This window comes from Alligator mississippiensis, chromosome 11 (assembly GCF_030867095.1).
Source record: "Alligator mississippiensis isolate rAllMis1 chromosome 11, rAllMis1, whole genome shotgun sequence".
Taxonomy (NCBI): domain Eukaryota; kingdom Metazoa; phylum Chordata; order Crocodylia; family Alligatoridae; genus Alligator; species Alligator mississippiensis.
In genome coordinates, this window is record NC_081834.1 from 25919683 (window position 1) to 25940523 (window position 20841).

Sequence of the window (20841 nt, forward strand, 5' to 3'; positions counted from 1 at the left end):
CCAAAGGTAGAGCAGGGTGGCACCTTACAGATAATTGATTCAGTCCTGAACTTTCACAAGCAGCAACCTACTTCATAGTTTTTAAGGTGCCAGCCTTCCTTATCTTCTGTCAAGTAAGGGTGAAACTAATGCCAGTGATGATCCCCCTAAATCAGTAAAGCTGCATTTACACTACATATTAAGTGTTTAAGCAATGCATTGTGTGGGTTCCTGCAGCTTGGGAAACTTTGCCCTAAACATATAATTCTTCTTATGCATAACCCAAATTATTCCTAAATTCCACTGCCACTGACTTATGCCAAAGATAAGCTTAGCCCATGCTATGTAAGTGTCATTCTACTGCTTCCATCATGCAAAATTATTACATTTATGGCTCTGGCACTTACTTGACATAAAAGAAAAAGCCACTGAGACAGAAAAGGGCCTTTGCATCCTTATCTGTGACATGTCTATTCCATTTACACTACCACTTAGGTATTTCTCAGGACTAATGTAAATAGTGAACAACACTTTCTCTAAGATTGTCTGGCTTGAAAGGTTTGGAGAACACTGGAGAACATTACCGGTATGGGACTGGGGACAGCTGCCACTACGATACCAATAGGTTGAGGAGACAAGATGGCAGGGCTTCCATTAGAAATACTAGCTACTCCATTTGTTGTAGCGCCTTCCGTTTTCTTAGCTGGAGACTCTCCTGGCAAGGGAGACTGAAGTTTCTGTTCCTGTTGCTTCTTTTGGATCTTACGCTGTAGCTGCTGCTTGGCATCGACAGGAGATGACAAAGTTTTCACTTGAGGCTGAAAAGAATTGCTTTCAGCAGTGGGTATAAAAGCAGAGGGCTGGGAAATCCCTTTTATTCCTGAAAGCAAAAAGAAAATAGTTGAAATGATATATGCCAGGTCTTGTGTCTGACACTCTGTGTGAAAATACATCCTTGGTAGCACATCAGGCATGTGAAAGCATCACAGTTATTAAGTGGGGTTTATACTTGAACAGATATTCAGTATCAATTTATTTCTAACATATAAGATAAGAACCCTTGGTGTCAGGCAACTTGGATGCTCTTTATTGTTGTCAAATGATTGCATTAATATTCTGTTTCTGGAAATCCCAATTTGCCTAATCAAAATGAACAATACTATGACAATGCATTTCACACAACTGACAGTAGATGGCAATGAATATATTTTGGAAGACACTTGTTAAACCATCTTTATCTGGTCTTTTGTTTCCAGTATTTTAATGCAGGTCTAAAATACACATTTCCTTAGCTTGTGGGAGAAGCAGCACTAAATGGAGAAGACAACATTCAAATCACCTTGGAGTATGTAATATCTAATACCAGCTGCAGTACAGAGATTTAATTGATAACAGCATCTAATGGCTAATGCTGGAAGTATGTCACGATGCTATTAGCGCATGGAAGAGAAAGCGAGAGGGATATTGAAAGGAGGACAAGAAAAAAAGGCAAAAGAAAGGTGAAAAGGTGATGGCACTCAGAAGAGGAGATGCCGCTGTTGATTGTAAACAGGTAACAGGCCTTCCAGGCAAGTCCAATCAGGGATCATTCTCATGTGTGTAGCTCAAATCAATCCCTGCTTTTACCTGTTATCAAATCATGTTACAACCTTGTTCTTCAGAAGGTTAAAGTATTATTTGGTAACTGAATCTGAGGATTAGCATGTTCTTAAAGAAATCTCCCACTACTGATACCTGCCTGTGTAAAATGTTATAACACAGTTTCCTTTAACATTACAAGCATTTAAAAATTGTACATGAAGTAACTTCTAAGAATTTTCCAGATACATCATCTTAAGCCAACTGCCAAACCTAAATTGTATTGCATCAGCTCAGAAACTGCTTTCAAGACTCCAACCTCAAAGCAATACTCACTAGCTTTGAGTAAGAATAGGAAGACTACAGAATGTCTCCTTTTTTCAGCTTGGTTTCATTCAGGGAAAACCTGCCCCAGTTTAGCTTTCACTTGCTGCAGGGTAGGAGGCAAAAGGACAGTAACCATAAAGCAGTTAGTCCCCACCCTCTGTTAATTTTGGAAAAAGTCTTTTAACATTTTATAAGAGTTATTAAACCCCCATCCTTCAAGGGTTTATGCCGATTTCCAAGAATTAGGTGTTTTTTTTGTTTCTTCTTTTGATGCATCTGGTCCTACCCAGTATTAGGTTGGATAAAATGAACTGATTCAAAATGGCAGTTCTTATCTTCACTTGCACAAAGGGAAATGCAAACCTTAACTATCAAGTATTTTTGTAGCTTCTTAATAATGAACAAAAAGCTAAATAAAACTGCAAAAACCCCAAAGGCATACAACTTGCTCAGAAGCTGCACAGCCAACCCCTTCAGCACCTTTTATTTTTAATGTGGTAATTACTGACACCTGCTGACCTAGCTGCACTACATGAATCAGAGCAAGCATTTCAGGAAAGTGTGCACCTGATATGCCCGAAGAGCGCCCCTAAGAACACCAGCTGCTGATAGACAGTTACATATAATCAAGTAGCAAATGCAGCTACAATCCAGACTTTGTCTACTAGCACTTTCATGGTGCTGTCACCATAGGCTCTATCTAGGCACTATGACCCTAATCTAGCAAAGCATTAAGCATGCACTCAAATTTAAGCACAGAAATAGACATTACTTTAAACATGCAAATATTCATATTGAAACTTAAATATGTTTTTGAAGTGCCTCTCAGGCTCAGGACCTATATAACACAAGGGTTGTAGGAAACACAGGACTGCTCTGGAAGGGACAGTCAATTCTCCTTCCTAGTGGTAACACATGCACTTGCTATGTACCACTCCCAAAGGTACTAGTAATCTGGCAACAGCACTGTGCAAGACGGAAAACACATTCTTCGACTGTAGAGCTTGAACTCTACAAACGCTCATGAAGTATGTGGCAACTGGAATGCCCAACAGGAACTGGAAAGGCTATACTTGTACTGTAAAATGGCTCAGATCACCAAGATCGAGTCACTGGCAGATTGCAAATTCATACCAGTTCCTGGGGACTGGGAGAAAGAATTTGAGGAAAAGCACAGTGAACTCCTCTTTTGTTTGGTTAAACTTTCCTCATTTCATCTGCCTTCTTTAGATTACACAGTCCCTTTGCTAATTACCCTAAAATCCCAGTCAATGTAAACCACAGATTATGAGGTCACTTTAAAGCCAATTCAGGCTTCTCTCTCTCTTACTATGTTGCAAACTTCTCCAACCAGAGCAGACAATATTCTGCTACTCCCCATCTTTCTTTGTAACCAGAAAATTTAAGAAGTTGTACCTACAGCAAAAATGGTCATGCCAATGTTCTTCTTTTATTAGGTGAAAAGAACCATTTTAACAGCCCAGACTGATATCACAGAACAGGCACAGTTCATGCAACGGCAATGCCATCTTCCCCTTTCCAGTTCTCCTTGGGCTTCCTACTCAGTCAACCAACAAAAAGGGAACTAACTGTGACAGCGATTTAGGCCCAGATTCAGGAAAGCACTTAAATACAACCTTAAAGCCATCCCTATTCAATGGTTAGGTTCTGTTCACAGCTGGGACATTCACTGAATCGAGGTCTTAGTGATGCAGACTGTCGCAGGGCACCCCGGTGCCTGCTCCTATAGAGGAGAAACTGCCAGGGAGCGAGTGAGCGGGCCCTGGCCTGACATGACGAGCCCAGCTGAGGCTGGCTCAGGTAATGAGCGCAGCTGCGGGTTGCCGGAGCAACCAAGCGGAGCCAGCTGCCTGTAGGGGGCAGGGCCTGGCCCTTATAATGCCCAGGGCTGAGGCCAGGCTGGGAGTTCTCTGCCAGCAGCCGGAGAGGCAGGAGCTCCCTCAGCCGAGATATGGGAAGGAGCCTAAGTAGCAAGTACAGCTCATGATAGCCCTGGAGGCTTGAACTATGATGATGAGTTATGGCCATGCGGCTTGCATTTGTGTTACAGCCTAGGGGCTTGTGGTTTTGCGTTGTGTTATTACACCCGGAGGCTTGGGTGAGGCTGTAGGGGTTGGAGGAGGCCTCAATCACAGGGACCCCAGAGAGTGTGGGGTGCCCTAGCGCCACGAGGGCGCATTATCTACATAGCGCCAGGGAAGGCGCAACTCGCACGCCAGTGTACGAGCAACTGGCGGCGAGGAGCGCGGCCAGTAGGTCGTGGGCGCAACCTGTAGGTTGCAGACGGGGACCGAGACCCCGGATTGCGTGTGGGGGGAACATAGCCCCCCGGCCCCAGGAAAGGGGCGGTATTACTGAGTAGCCCAGTGTGGGCACGGCGAGCCCCAGAGAAGGGGGGGAGCGCCATACTGAGCAGCCCTAGAGAGCGGGGCCATACTGAGTAGCCCAGTGTGGGCGCGGCGAGCCCCCAGAGAGGGGGAACGCCCTTGTACGTTATTGAGTAGCCCAGTGTGGGCGCGGCGAGCCCCAGAAAGGGGGAACGCCCTTGTACGTTGTTGAGTAGCCCAGTGTGGGCGCACGGGCATAGCGAGCCCGGCCACAGGCTGGTGCGGCAATACCCTTCAGACCAAGGCAGGGCGCTGCGGTTGCCCCTGAGAAGACAGGGAGTAGCAGTGCGGGGAGCCAGAGTCAGGGAGGGTATCCGTGCGGTTGGCCCATAGGACCGGAGGCCTGCTGGAGAATCCCGGAGCGGAACCACACCGGCAGGGGAGGCCCAGAGTGGGCCAGACGAGAGTCCCAGCAAGAGGCTGGGCATGAGAGAGGGAGCCCAGGAGGGGCCACAGTAGAGAGACAGACCGGACAACGTCCTTTACATCCGCGAGGCTTGGGGCGTGGTATTAGGGGCTGGTAGGAGCCACACATAGCCCATAAGGCTAGGGCGCTTGGGTAGCGCCCATTGTACGGGGAGACCCACGAGGGGTCCAGGAGCTGACAGGCCCGAGGAAACACAAGGCAGCCTCCCTATTACATATTACATCAAGACGTGGCGGGCGAGAATGGAGGGTGCCCTCGGGCCGGAGTAGCGCGGTGAGAGGGCCTCAAGGAGATCACGGCCCTCCGTGAGGACCCTGCCGTGACACAGACTTTAATCATTAGGAGCTGGTGGCTAGGGCTATGCAAAACGGGCCGCATTTGATTTGGATTTGGCCCAAATTGGGAACAGTGATTTGATTCGTTGATTCGGATCACTGTCCTGATTCGATTTGGCCACATCTGAATCTGAAGATTTGATGCTGATTCAGAGAATCAGCTATTGAGCCAGACACAGCTTTAAATGTTTTTTCTATGTAACTCGAGGTACCAGGCACAGCTCATGAACACTGCAATGGTGGGGTGGATGGAGCATCCCACAGGTGCATGGGGGGGCCCCTTACGTGCTCAGCAGCAAACCCGGAAGTGGACTGCTCCCCCAGCTCGGCAATCGGCCACGGGGGGACCCCAGGTGCCCCCCCAGACCCAGGAGGTACCAGTCCACTTCTGGGTCTGCTGCCAAGCATGCTATGGACCACCCCCGCACTCCTGTGGGATGCTCCATCCACCTCACCATCGCAGTGTTCACAAGCCGCCTGGTACCTTGAGGTATGTAGAAAAAGTTGTGTCTATGTCCGAATCTTCAAATCTTTCCCAATCTCTCTGAATCAATTCGGAGGGCTCTGATTCAGTTTGGCGAGATTAAAGGGTCTCCTGATTAGATTTGGATTCGGACATTCGGCCACCGAATCTCTGCTGAATCAAATCAGCAACCGAAGCTTCACACAGCCCTACTGGTGGCACATCACCACTCATTTCACCTAAGGATGATTAGACAGTGACATATTTCAGTCATTCAAACAAATGACAGACAGCACATTTTGCAGCCAACTACTAAGCTTCATTGGGCACCCAGTGTTGCCCCTTAGATATATTCTGAGAACTAAGAAAGGTTAAAAAAACCCGTCCCAGTATAATTACATTCTCACAAATAGGGAAACCTACATTTCTAACAGCAAGTTCAATAATCCAAAAAAGATAAAAATGACTAAACAGTACATATAAGGCATATCAAGCACATGATTAGAAACTATAAAATATACATTTATCTAAAGAAATAACAATCTAGTTAACATTTGAGAGAATTTAAAATTAAATTTAAGTCCTAAAGTCTTAAAAAGCTTTTAAAAGGTGGGCAGGCTTTTTGAGAAAAAAACTTCTCACTTAGGTTTCCTTTGCCTCTTTTCACCCATGCAAACTTTGTTCAAGTGAATGCAAGCAAATGCTATACTCTATCACCAGTAAGCAACTACTGCCTACTATAGTCAACACCAGGTTCATCAAAAATCCAGCATCCAGTGCTGCCCCTGCGTTCAGAGTTAACCCATATGCTGCGTGAGTGTGCACTGAAGCAGCCCTGTGCACAGAGGCCAGGACCTATACCACATGTGGTGCCCACCTTGTGGCCCTCTCTGCATGCAGTGCCACCCCCTGCCTAGTTCGGGACCTGCACTGTATGTCCCAGACTGGCCAGGGGGTGGCCATCCAGGACATACTGCAGTCCTTTATGTCCCGGACTGCCACCTGGGTGCTGTGGGACAGGTGCTGCATGTGGCATGAGTCTTAGACTGAACAGAATGGGTGCCACATGTGCTGGATCCAACACAGTAAGAGGAAGATTGGCCACACCATTCATTCAACACGAATCAACCCACGTCACTCATCTGGCCCATGGGTTCAGATTATTTTGACACCCCTAGTCTATATCAGTCTCCCCAGTTTTCCTATTGATCTTACAAATAGTTATCATTTCATAATATGCATTTTTTTTTTTCCAGCAATAACAATTAGCCCATTACCTGCGGGTGCCCCTGCCATTACTGTTAAAGCTGCCATCGATTTGGTACCGATATAATGACTTTTTACAAGGAAACGAGCTAAATCCAAAACGGAATCAAAGGGCTGGCTGAGCATTTTCTGGGCCCATTCGCATACAAGCCGGCATGCAGCAGACACGACTTCCTCATCAGCACTTTGAAGCTGCCCTGATGACTCTGCCCCATCCAACTGCACAAAGAAAAAGTAGAGACTGCTTACCAAAAAGAAACAACCACCTTAAAGCAAATGATAACGCAGGAATGGAACATATTTCCTAAGAAGTCTATGTATTCCTTGTACATTGGCATTATCCAATACAAAACATATGAACATTCCTACCACTTGTTCACAGGTAAAGACATTATGTGAGGCTAATATTATATTTCTGGAAGAATAGAAGAATACTGCACAAGGAATCCTAATATTTTAATGAACCACAATCTGAAGTCCCTTATATAAAAAGCCAAACTAAAATGACCACATTTTTAGTGTTTTGCTACTTTTTTTTTTCTGAGACTACCAATTTCCCATGCCACCTGTTACTGGGAAGCAATTTGCATCACTGCGACTCCTGCTCCCTCTCTTAACAGCAATCTGATTAATTTTATAGAGAAAACAAAAATACAGAGAATTATTAATTTAAAAAAATAACTTGTGAATGGCAGTACTACAAAAATCTGCTTCGTATTCTAAATCATATTTTTAAATGACCAATTTTTGTTGAAGCTTAAAGCAAATCAAACAAGGCGTGTCTGATGATAAGAGTATTGTAGAAAACTCCTATATATAAAAGTGTTTCAGAAAGTAACAGCAATTTCAAGATAAAACCATTTTGTGTGCAGTGATTGCTTACTGGACCACTTCGCTTCTCTATACAGTAGTAAACAGTAGGTCAGCTTGATGATGCCACCAGTGTTCCCTACTACTGTGTAGTCTCCCATTCATTGCACACAAAATGGTTTAATTTCAAAATTGCCATTACTTTCTGAAGTATCCTTTTATTTGAAAAACTGCACAGCTCCTTAGCCTGTTTATTTCAGATTAAACTAATTTTCCTTTAATAATGTTAAACACTGAGAATATAGTAAGAATTAGCTTCCACAAATATGTGTGTGTGTGTGTGTGTGTATATATATATATATATATACTGTACCCCATCTGCAGTTTTATGAAAATCAAGGTTGGGCAGTGTTGGCATATGCACAAAAGCCTTCTTCCTCAGTCCACTGTAGCAATATGTGATCAAGAATTAAGGTCTAAAAAGTTTCTGTTCCTTGGTTTATAAAAAAAATGCAAGCATTTTCTCCTGTTTTCCCTGCATAAACTTTATAAGCAAAAAGAGAAATGCAGGCTCCACACACCTATTGACATTTCCCCCCACCATTAGGCTAGGAATTAAACATGTGACTACTAGGCTCCTCTCCTGCACTGTTGTTCATCTGACTGGACCCCTGCACTCATGTAGAGTCTAAATGAAATCATAAAGGTTCCACATGAGCACAGCAGTCCACCTACATGCTCTCACTAGCAGGTCTTGGTCCATTTAGCTGATTTACAGGCTGGAATAGTTCATTAGATCATGCAGTCAGACCGTCTTTACAGGATGAACAAAGAATTCAACCAGTTACCCCTAGATTTAGCCTGATAACTTGTGCCTGACTAAAACATATCTTCCAGAAAAGCTGCCTTGAAAGCATCAAGAGATCGAGAGTCTCACCACTTCCTCTGGTAGTTTGTTCCCATAGTCAATCATTCTGTAGGTTAAAATCTGTCCCTCTTTTAAGTGAATGTGTCTGGTTATAACTTTTAGGCATTGTTTTTAGTATGCTTGTGTGTGCTAAAGCTAATGTGACTTTTAGTATTTGGCATCTTTCTTTATTGAACTACTTATATAACATGATTAGGTCACCTCCTAATTTTCTTTCTGATGAGCTGAGCAGATTGACATCCTCAGCTCTCTCACAGCAAGGCATTTTTCCCTGTCCTCAGACAATTGTTAGATCTGCACTGCACTGTCCCCAATTGTTCTACATCATTTTTAAAGAAGGGGATAATACAACTGGATACTGTGTTTTGGCATCAGTCTCACCAAGACCATACAAATTCACCTCCCTGCTCACTTCTACTCTAACCCACTCGTCTGTACATCTAAGAATCACACTAACCTTCTCCTCCAGTTCTTTACACTGGATGTATTAATAAAAGTATTAGGTAATATTAGGTTGACTTTATTGGTTTTTCATGCCTTTAACTGCTTGTTTTCCAACATCATCAGCTCAGATATCCCTAAGTTGTATGTTAAATGATCCATTAGCTGGGTTATTGGATATGTGGACCTTTGGGTTGAACTGATATTTTTTGACAATCAGCTCTTTTCTCCCCTCTTTTAGACATTAGTTGAGCTTCTCCCATTTATGAAAAGCTGCCCTTTAATCTGAACACTTCTGTGGCTTGACAGATAATGATAACAAGGTTTAAGAAATACAGTTCAAGAACTATTACTGGCTTTATGCCTCAGTTTAGTGATGTGCATTGGTACAGCAAAATTAAATAAACATATTTTTTACTTCCATTATTACAACAGTATAGGTATTGCACGAATCTAATGCAAGTTGCTTTATTCCAATATTCATCTCTTTGTTTTTAAAGATAAGACTAGGTTTCCAGAGTAAATAACTACAGGAACAACTAAGCACTAGAATTAGATGACCAGCAAAAATCAAGCAGGGACAAAATTCCTGAAGATGTGCCTTGCATCTTAATGATAAAGAGATTAACACATTTCTAAGTATCATACCAAGTACTTTGGGGAAATTGTCTGCATTTTTTATTTAAATTTATTTCTAAATTTAGCTAGCAGTTGATCTACAACAACAAATGTTCTTTAAGCAAAGGCAGAAGAGATTACTGAAAAGTGTTTTAGCAAAGGATATTTTGATTTGCCTCTTGTGCCCAGACGGCGGGCTTTCATATTTGGAAAGACATTTTTCATGATCTTTCCAAAGTCAGCAGCGCTTAATGGATGGTAACCAAGATTGTCACAATAGCTCCTGCAACAGAGGGAAAGAAATTGTGAATGAAATGAAATAAATGGCAATTCTACATAAGAGACTTCCATCAAAGACTTTCAAAGGAAAATAATCAGATCAGAACTATATTCAACATTAGTGAATCTAGCTACAACAAATTGAATACATTAAAATACATAGAATTATTAATACAGTCAATTTTACTCTGCACACTTGTGAGTTCAAACTCAGGTGGAGAGTCAATACACAGTGGCCTTGTCAAGAGACCAGTTAGGAACTGCTGTATCTAACTTGGTGTATTTAAGACATGGGTACAATAAAAGGAGAAGTGTGACCAGCCAAAAAGTGGGTAACAACTGCTTGGGTGTGACAAGGTGTGACATCATGCATGAATTTTTAAAAGCAGTAGGAGAGAGATTTTGCCTCTGTGTAGAGTATAAGGTCTTGTCCACGTAAGCTCTAGAAAGGTCAGAACTTAAATTAATAAATTCACCTTCCTAAAAAGTCAGCTTCATTCTCAAGTGTCTAATGTGAACATACACTGGGGAACTGGATACTTGGGGACTGTTAATGAGTTACAGGGACTGTAGGGGTTTGTCTTCACACCAATTTGCCCTGGTTTAATTACTCCAGCACAAAGCCCTGTGAGAACAGTTTCATTTATTTAAAACTGATCAGATTGGTTTACCAGGCCTACATTAATTCAGGGTTGTTCTATATACAGCTACTGCACTGCTATAACTATATCAGGTTATATAATTAAAGTGGTATAATCTCTTATTGAGGTGCAATTTTATTGGCACAAAGGTACTTCTATTGGCAAATAGGAATAAACTATGCTATCAGTAATATTATTTTTTTTCTCCACATCCAATGGTAGAAAAGAGCAGAAGGATTTTTATTTTTAGAGCCACCCCTCTTCCTGCCAAAAAAAGAAAATAATTTTAAACAAGAAGTAATTTCACTCCAAAATGTAAATCTTGGGGAAATTTACAGGCACATGAATAGCTACATATAACAATGGGAACTCTTCTGAAACCTTATCTGTATAGATTCATAGTATATTCATAGATTCGTATAGCAGGGGCTTATGGTAATATACATATTTGTATGCACTTACACACCTCTTTTTCTTCAAGGACAAAGTGTTTTACAGATATGAATTAATTAAGCCTCAAACATTATTGCAAAGTATACTTATTTAAGTTCAATGATCTAACCAAGGTCATAAGGTTGCAAAACTTGCTTTCCTATGCTCTAACCATAAGATCCTGCTGCACTCCTGGGCAAAACACTATTAGAAATATTCACAGATATTCAGCTTTTTAAAGAAAAAAGGAGCTATGCACAATCCTTCCTATGCAGACCTCAGATCTGGACAGCAGAGAAACAATCATTTCACACACCAGCATGTGGTATTCTAAACAAATATGACAGGACTCATACATACTAACAGAATTCAGCTGCTGTGACTAACAAAAACACATTCTAAATATAAATAAAAACAGGGAAATCACAGTGGTTAGAGTAGATATGAGGACTTAACTTAAAGATGTGACAGCACTCAGGAAAAAGGAGTTTCATTCCTTTCTGCAAAAGTAGCGATGGCAGTAATTACCAGTGACTTTGTGCACCTCAGTAAACTGAGTGAAGGTCTGTTCTGAAGACTAATGTGAATGGTGGCTGGCACAGGTGTTGGAATCCTGTGAACAGCATTTTAACAAGGAACTTCCTTGATACCTCAGAGCACATATCTGAGTTGGTTTTCCATTACTGCCAGCATCAGTGAGTACCTAAGGCTGGCAGATCATGAGTGGAGGATGACAAGACCCACCTTATGAGGTGCAAAGGAAGAGGAAAGGCGGATGAAGAGCATTAACCTCCACTGAGTGCATCTGCAGATGCTTCCATGCAACCAGGGGGCAACTTACATCTAGTAATGCAGATGGTGATGGGGGAAGGGACAGGAGGGGACTTTCTTATCATTTTTGCTTTTTTTAGGGAAGTGGTTTTTAATCTTTCTAGACTCAAAACACCCAAGATACCCCTCCATAACTTTTGTGGACAGATTTGCACCATATTTAACAAAAATATTATACTACTTAACTCCTTGCAAAGGGGCCAGGCAGTGGGAGCAGGAGAGAGGCCTGAGCCTGAGATCATCTTCTCACACTTCAGGGGCAACCTTAAAAAAAAATCTTGTGGAACACAAGGGTTACTCTGGCACCCTGGTTGAGAATCACTGCTTTAGGGATGGAGGAAATTGAAGAGACCAGGGCAACTGAAACTCAAGAAAATTTTTGTGATAACAGTGATAATATGTCTACAATTTGCTATGACTTTCCAGTTCTGCTAAACTGCTTTATAGCTAATGCCAAGCAGAGGTCTCCCACCTGGAGTCAGATGTAGGTTCACCTACTGCTGTTGGTTGGCTCTGCACAGACATTTGTAAACCAGTTTCCCCTATCTTCAGCTCTAACCAGCCTTCTCTGGAATTTGAATTAATTCTCAAAATGTGTGATACTGCTGTTGGCTAATATGAATTACTGTATTCTATTTCTCCACTGTAGTTTGGAGCATTGTCCCCATAGCAAGCATCTGGGGTATTATAGAATATCTTTTATTTAGTCAGTGAAATCTGAAAGGGTAGATGCTAAAATCCTTGTGTGAAGTTCAGTGCAAGGAAAACCCAGTTCAACTAGTAAGCACCAGTCTTAGGACTTAATTAATCAGTTCTTTTAGAATTAAATTTATTTGCACTTTAGGAAAAAAATGCAGTCATGAAGCTTAGAAAATCTGTTTCTAACTAGTATGTAGTAGCAGCCACAGACTTAAGTAGTGGTATATGGCCCAGATGCCCAGGCCAGCAGTTCCTGCCAGCCTGGAATCTCTTTGAGCTATTACCATTTTGTGAAGTGATGTTATTTTGCAGAGATCCCTTTCCATGAGGCCTTGTGCTCCTTCCTCTTGTTCAGCCTAGAACTTCTCATACCCATCTCCAGTCTCTTATTGACCAAATTCCTACTGACAAGAATAAAAGGGTTTACACTACCCATACATAAATTTAGGCTAGCAATCAGAATGAATTCTAACCATGAGACGAGGGAGATTCTGGAACAGCCATCAAATGCCATCAAATAAGAATAGTAGAGAAGAAGCTATTTTTTTGATGGAGCTTCTGAAAAGGAGTCATATGATGTGGCTGGCTGTGACAGCAGGGGACTGAACTTAGTGACCCAGTAGGTCTTTAAGTCTAGTCTGGGCACAAGAAGCAGAGCCTGACCAATGGTAGAAGCTTGTACAATTGCATGTGCCATTTTCTTCTTCAAAATATTTTTCTCTTCAACTGAGGACAAGATTCTGCATAGTCTGTACTATGCCCATAGGGCCTTGCTCAAACAGATGGCAGCTCTACTTTAATAAAGGCTTCAGGACTGCTCTCTCTGGTCCAGTTTCATTAAGCCCCCCCTGTACATCTTGCCAGCAAAACCCCCCTGACCCTGGAGATGGCGACTGCTGGGACTCCTAAGGATTAAGGGTTTTACGCTAGGGGTACACCCCTGCAGCTGAGAGCCCTGTCAAGCTAATGGGGCTCCCAGCCTCAGGGGAGACCCTGCTACATGTGCAAATTAAAGAGCAATAGCAACCAACTATAAAGTTAGTACACATTTCTGAGGTCTGAGTTCATAGCTGGTTGGAGCTTTTTTATGGTGTGATAGATACTTTGCACATGTAGCTGATCTCCAGATAACTGTGCAATACCTGTAACCTTTAACAGAGGGCCTAAGGCTCTTAAATGGCTTCTGGTGACATAGGCCCAGGTGGAAAATGAAAAGTTGTTACAGTAAAACTCTCCCTTCCCTTGTGAGAAAAAAGAAGACAAGGGATTTGGTAATGGCGATGCATTTATTCACCACATCCCACTGCACATCCCATAGCATACCCTTAAAAATGCATCACATAGCGCAGTGATTCTCAACTGGGGTGCCATAAGCTCCTTTGAAAGATGGCATGAAGTGTGAGGGGATAAGCATAGGCTTAACGTTCTCCTTGCCTGGCTGCTCCCATCCCCCACTGCCAGATCCCTCTACAAGGAGGTAAACCCTGCAATAAATAAATTAGTTTTTGAAATGGCGTACTGCTCAATTCACAGAAGGTATGGAGGAATGCCTCAATTAAAAAAAGGTTGAGAACCACTGATGGGAACTGAGTCAGTAGAAGTGATCCACCTCCTACCCCGATGACAACTACAAGCCCTTAACTTTCCTGAGCTATTTTACTATTCTGTAATTTAACTTTTTTAAATCACTTTTAAGACAAGTTGAGTGCAGTTACTTCTACCTAATCACAAGTCTGCATCTCTACCTAGATATTTTGCTTCTAAAAGTATAAAAAGGAAGGAATAAGTATAAAAGGAAAGCATTAGTGTATTGAAGTACACTATTTATTCAGATAAAAGTCAACTGAAAAGAAGGAGAGGGCACATGTAAAAACTGCCTGTACAGGATCTGTGTAGATTCAACCTTCAACATCTTATGCACCTGGAATCCATACTAGATTGTATAATACAGGCTAAAACAACCACATAAAGAACACAGAACCTCATTTTGTAGAACTACAAGATGACTGATGGTTAGCAGACATGCATATGCTGGTATTCTGCTGCAAGTCCTCCAAAGCCTGCGTAACCTTTCACAGGGGTGTGAACCCTCCAGATTTAGTAATCACAAGGCATTTCCATATTTGTATGTACACAATGCAGAAAGCTGCTCAAATCACCTCACCAGCAGAGGTAGAAAACAATAACTCATGAATGACAGACAGTAGTGTTTGAGGTGCCTAAATCCCCTTAAGTAGAGAGAAATGTCTTAACTGAGCTAAACCTAGGCTACTATTTATATAGCTCTTCATACCTCCCACTCTGGGTCTATTCTTCCTTTGGTGCTTGAGGTTAACTAATACAAATATTTAGAGCAGCAAAATCTATTACAAAAAGAACAGATGCTTGAGAAAGAGAACAGATCCCAAACATTTGATATTTTCCTGGATATTTGCTCACCATCCTTATTTTGTTAGGGAAAACTACAACACACACAAAGCTAGATTTAGCGACACACTGAATCCATCCAAGTTTTACACTACACAATCTGTAGATGATGATTTTTTGGGGCATCTGCAGCTTGGCACAGCATGGAAGCCAAGCAGATTTGTTGCTGAACTAGGCCATAAATTATTAAATAATAAATACATTTAAGAATAATGCTTACATTTTTCTCTTGCGCAGCAGCTGCTGTTGCCTTTGTTGCTGTGCATATGGGTGACTGACTGTCTTGCGATTGGTTAGTTCAATGTACTTGCACTATTGGTTATGCTTTAAACTGCATCACAAACTTGAGTTGATGGTGAGATTTCAGAAATAGGTGTGTGCATTTTTATCAACCCCAGGCAAATTAAAGCCACCACATTTCAGCATAGCCAGAATAAAAGACTATAGTTAATTAAGATGGGGTATGAACACAGTGGAAGAAAACAATGGTTGCAATCACTGCTGTTTTACAGAACCTTACAGGATTCAGTCTTATAAACTGGAGGTACTCATAGATTCATAGATTCATAGATGTTAGGGTCGGAAGGGACCTCAATAGATCATCAAGTCCGACCCCCTGCATAAGCAGGAAAGAGTGTTGGGTCTAAATGACCCCAGCTAGATACTCGTCTAACCTCCTCTTGAAGACCCCCAGGGTAGGGGAGAGCACCACCTCCCTTGGGAGCCCGTTCCAGACCTTGGCCACTCGAACTGTGAAGAAGTTCTTCCTAATGTCCAGTCTAAATCTGCTCTCTGCTAGCTTGTGGCCATTGTTTCTTGTAACCCCCGGGGGCGCCTTGGTGAATAAATCCTCACCAATTCCCTTCTGTGCCCCCGTGATGAACTTATAGGCAGCCACAAGGTCGCCTCTCAACCTTCTCTTGCGGAGGCTGAAAAGGTCCAGTTTCACTAGTCTCTCCTCGTAGGGCTTGGTCTGCAGGCCCTTGACCATACGAGTTGCCCTTCGCTGTACCCTCTCCAGGTTATCCGCATCCTTCTTGAAGTGCGGCGCCCAGAATTGCACGCAGTACTCCAACTGCGGTCTGACCAGCGCCCGATAGAGGGGAAGTATCACCTCCCTGGACCTATTTGTCATGCATCTGCTGATGCACGATAAAGTGCCATTGGCTTTTCTGATGGCTTCGTCACACTGCCGGCTCATGTTCAACTTGGAGTCCACTAGGACTCCAAGATCCCTTTCCACCTCCGTGCCACCCAGCAGGTCATTCCCTAGGCTGTAGGTGTGCTGGACATTTTTCCTCCCTAGGTGCAGCACTTTGCATTTCTCCTTGTTGAACTGCATCCTGTTGTTTTCTGCCCACTTGTCCAGCCTATCCAGGTCTGCCTGCAGCTGTTCCCTGCCCTCCGGCGTGTCCACTTCTCCCCATAGCTTTGTGTCATCTGCAAACTTGGACAGAGTACATTTCACTCCCATGTCCAAGTCGCTGATGAAGACATTAAAGAGTATCGGTCCAAGGACCGAGCCCTGCGGGACCCCACTGCCCACACCCTTCCAGGTCGAGACCGACCCATCTACCACGACTCTTTGGGTGCGACCCTCTAGCCAATTCGCCACCCACCGAACTGTGCAGTCATCCACATCACAGCCTCTTAATTTGTTCACCAGTATGGGGTGGGATACCGTATCGAAGGCCTTCCTGAAGTCCAGGTATACGACATCCACCCCTCCTCCTGTGTCCAGGCGTTTCGTAACCTGGTCATAAAAAGAGACTAGGTTGGTCAGGCACGATCTGCCCGCCACAAACCTATGCTGGTTTCCCCTCAGCATAATTTGCCCTGCCGGGCTCTCACAAATGTGAGCCTTGATAATTTTTTCAAATACTTTACCAAGGATGGAGGTGAGACTGACTGGCCTATAGTTGCCCGGGTCCTCCTTCCTCCCCTTTTTGAAAATGGGGACCACGTTAGCCCTTTTCCAGTCCTCCGGGACTTGGCCCGTGCGCCACGAGCATTCGAATATTCCCGCCAGTGGCTCTGCAATGACGTCGGCCAGTGCCTTCAGCACCCTCGGATGGAGCCCATCCGGGCCTGCCGATTTAAAGGCATCCAGTTCTTCCAAATGACTCTGCACCACCTCAGGGTCTACGTATGGAAGTCTGGCGCCTTGCTGCTGCCTCTCTACAACCCCAGTGAGAGACTTGTCGCGCCCCTCGCTTAGGAACACTGAGGCAAAGAACTCGTTGAGGAGTTCAGCCTTGTCCCCTCTATCTGTCACCAATTGCTGCTGCCCATTTAGCAGGGGTCCTATTCCTCCCTGGGCCTTCTTTTTACTCCCAATATATCTAAAAAACAATTTCTTGTTGTCCTTTACTTGGGTTGCCATCCTCAGCTCCATGGTAGCTTTGGCCCGTCTAACTGCCTTCCTACAAGCACGAGCAGAGGAGGTATATTCATCTTTAGTGATCTCACCCTTTTTCCACTTTTTATGTGCTCCCCTTTTGGCCCTTAGGCTGCCCTGGATTTCTCTGGTCAGCCATGGAAGCCTCCTGGCCCCTTTCCCTCTTTTGCCTCGCTCGGGGATCGTCTTGCTTTGTGCCCAAAGGATCGTTTCCTTTAGGCACAGCCACCCTTCTTGGGCACCCATCCCATCAAAACTCCTACTCTGCAGTGCTTCCTTGACTAATCGCCTGAGTGCAATGAGATCAGCTTTCCTAAAGTCTAGCACTTTCACCCTACTAGTTACCTTACCCACTCGCCGTCTTATGTTGAATTCTATCATAAGGTGATCACTGTCTCCCAGATAGCTACCGATTTGGAGGTCCCCTATCATGTCATCTCCCGTTGCCAATACCAGATCCAGTATGGCATTCCCCCTAGTGGGACCATACACCTCCTGTGTCAGGTGGAGGTCCTGTACACAAGTTAGAAACCTGCGTGAGCGATGGGACCTTGCTGTCTGCGTCTCCCAGCAGATGTCCGGGTAGTTTAGGTCCCCCATGACTACCACCTCTTTAGCTTTTATGGTCTCCGAGAGTTGCCTCAGGAGCCCCGCATCTATTTCTTCCCCTTGGTGTGGGGGTCTGTAACAGACCCCTACCACCAAATCCCTTTCTCCTTGCCCCCCATGTAGCCTAACCCACAATCCTTCTACTTCCTCAGCCTCGGATTCTGTCTTGATGAGGGTTGATGTATATTGCTCACTGACATAAAGTGCAACCCCCCCCCCCCTTTCTTCCCCGACCTGTCCTTTCTGTACAATCTATAGCCCTCAATATGTACCGCCCAATGTACCTGCAATATGTACTCAGCACTGTTATAATTATTTTTTTTATCTGAAGCTATATATTGATTATCCCTCAATACGACGATGATGTCTGCTGGGGAGGAGGGAAGGGGTGGGGAATAATGGTGAATTTTAAGGTGGCTGAGGAGTCCAACCCATGCTCTGCAAGTTTTTCCACTGATATGACAAGTGGTGCCTTGCGGGGGGAGGGAAGAGGGCACAACTATCGGCCAGGATGTTGTGCGCTTTCCTTCCTCCTCTGCCGTTTCTCGGCTTCCTGTGCAAGACAGTTCTCTTCGAAGTGGGAGGCAGCTTGATGTATGATGCAGCGCCATTGAGACCTGTTACCAGCCAGCACTTCCTAATTTGTAGGGTTGATGCCACCCTTCTTAAGCTATGCTTTCAGGGTGTCCGTGTAGCACTTACTCTGTCCTCCACTGGTCCTCTTACCATGACTAAGTTGAGAGAAGAGGACTTGCTTCAGGAGATGAGTGTCAGCCATCTGCACAGTGGCCAGCTTAGAGTAGTTGACGTTTCACGATCTTTATCTCAAAGCTGGTTAAGTTAGCTGCAGAGGATGCTGGCATTGGTGCAGTGGTTTTCCTATCTAATACAAAAGATCTTCCTGAGGCAATGCTAAGGGAACCATTTCAGGTGCTTAATATGGCTTTGATATATCACCCAGATCTCACACCCATAGTGGAGTGTGGGGACAACCACTGCATTGTAGACTAGGATCTTAGTATCCACTTGCAGATCTGGGTCAGCAAAGACACAGCGAAGCAGATTTCCAAAGGATACACTGGCACAGCAAATTCTATGTTCAATTTTTACATCAAGACTGACTGACTGGAAGAGGTGATTGCCAAGGTATGGGAAATGCTCAATGTTTTCCAGGGGTTCTCCACCAATTGCAATTTGTGGGGGAAGGAGGGATAACTTGTCTTGGGGTAGGCTGATGGACTACCTTGGTCCTCCCAATGTTAAGGGAGATTACCAGACTGTGATAGGCACCTGAGAAAATGTCAAGGGTAGACTGCAGATTGGTCTCAGTGTGCATGAGGATAACAGTCATTAGCATACTGAAGGTCGATGATGCTAGCCTGTAACTTTCTTTTGCTGCAAAGGCACGTCAGGTTGAAAAGCTGACCATCCATTTGATACTTAACCCAAATTCTGGGAAGGTGGTGATCACACATGAGAAAAATCACAGCAAGACAAATGGAAAAAAGGGTTGGGGCGATGAAGCAGCCCTCTTTGACACCAGTACATGGTAAATGGGTCTGTCTCTGATCCACTTCAAAGGATTGTGGCAGCCATCTCATCATGGAGTAGGCTGAGAACACTGATGAGCTTCAGCTGACAACCAAACCTAGCTGGCACCTTCCATAAGGCTTCACGCTTGAGGGAGTTGAAGGCCTTGGTTAGGTCAACGAATGTCAAAAACAGCTTCTGGTGTTGCTCTCTACATTTCTTCTGGATCTGTCAAGCAATAAAAATCATGTTGGCAGTACTTTGAGATGGTCTAAAGCCACACTGGGATTCTGGAAGGACATCTTCGGCAAGGGGGAGGAAGCGGCGATTCAGAACAATGCGAGTAAGAATCTTCCCAGCAACGGAGAGGAGGGCAATGCCTCAGCAGTTCCCACACACTGACTCGTCCCCTTTCTTGAAGATGGTCACAATATTGGCATTCTCTAAGTCAGGTGGAACTTGTTAACCATATGATGAGAAGTTGGTGAAGCTTTTGCATTAGTGCTGTTCCATAAGCTTTGAAGACTTTTGCGGGGATGCCATCTGGGCCTGGCACCTTATTGTTCTTGGTCTGAGTGATGGCATGCCAGACTTCCATTACAAATGGGAGATCAGCAAGAGGTTCTATTACTGGGTGTTGAGGGATGAACTCGATGGCGGTAGCCAAGACCTCAGATTCACGGTTAAGATTCTGAAGCTATCAAATGTGCTTTCATCATTTGTTTTCTAGTTCAACTTCAGACAAATGGGTCAAGCATTTTCCTCTGAGGAACATTTGGATTTTAGTTCTGAATGAATTTGCAGTCAACTCTTTCCTGCCTGCTCCCTTTCCCACAGCCCTCAATGTAATTTCTAGTTACATGGTAGCTTTAAGATCTGGGAACACAAATTTGTATTGGCTTGGTTTTGGTTTCACACACTTTATAATAACCTGTGACCCTGTCAGAAGCAGAACTGCAGCATTTACTCCCTGAACCAGGTACAACATTTGTGTATTACTCCAGAGAAGATAGTTTAGTGGGAGAAATGTTAGTTCTGAAGTATCTTGTAATGGGGAAACATCCCCTGCCCCTGTTCCAGAGCCAGGACACGAGCACCAGGGAAACAAATTTACATGGACGTGGAGCTGGCCAGCCGTACTTGCTGACAGTGACTGTAGGGATTCTGCCAGGGAAGGGAGATGTCTCCCCAGTGTGCATTACAGAGCGCACCAGGAGCTGGCTCTGATTGACCCATGGACCCAGAAGGCAGAAAAAAAGTCATGTGGTTCACTTCCCCTGAGGAGGATAAAGTGTGCAGGCAGGCACAGGCTGCAGCATGGTCTGTGTGGAGGCACAGAGCAGAGCCAGAGCAGAGTTGGGAGCCCAGAATGGGACCAAAGACCAGAGGAAGCCAGTAAAAGAGCCAGCACAGTG

At 44.1% G+C, this 20841-nt stretch overlaps 1 protein-coding gene and 1 long non-coding RNA gene across 5 annotated transcripts in view; one reads left to right on the top strand and one right to left on the bottom strand.

Moving 5' to 3' along the window:
- Positions 1-6861, top strand: part of LOC106739880 (uncharacterized) — a 48177-nt gene extending 41316 nt beyond the window's left edge. For all 4 annotated transcript variants that reach the window (XR_009455594.1, XR_009455596.1, XR_009455595.1 and 1 more), the window contains 2 exons: positions 1236-1531; positions 6774-6861. This is a non-coding gene — a long non-coding RNA (uncharacterized LOC106739880). The remainder of the gene's footprint in view (positions 1-1235; positions 1532-6773) is intronic.
- The window catches only part of RFX7 (regulatory factor X7), a 98411-nt gene that overhangs the window by 9306 nt on the left and 68264 nt on the right, over positions 1-20841 (bottom strand). The window contains exons 5-8 of the mRNA XM_059714696.1: positions 9743-9863; positions 7967-8047; positions 6795-7002; positions 564-859 (exon numbers count right to left, since the gene is read on the bottom strand). Of these exons, the coding sequence (XP_059570679.1) occupies positions 564-859; positions 6795-7002; positions 7967-8047; positions 9743-9863 (706 nt within the window). The remainder of the gene's footprint in view (positions 1-563; positions 860-6794; positions 7003-7966; positions 8048-9742; positions 9864-20841) is intronic.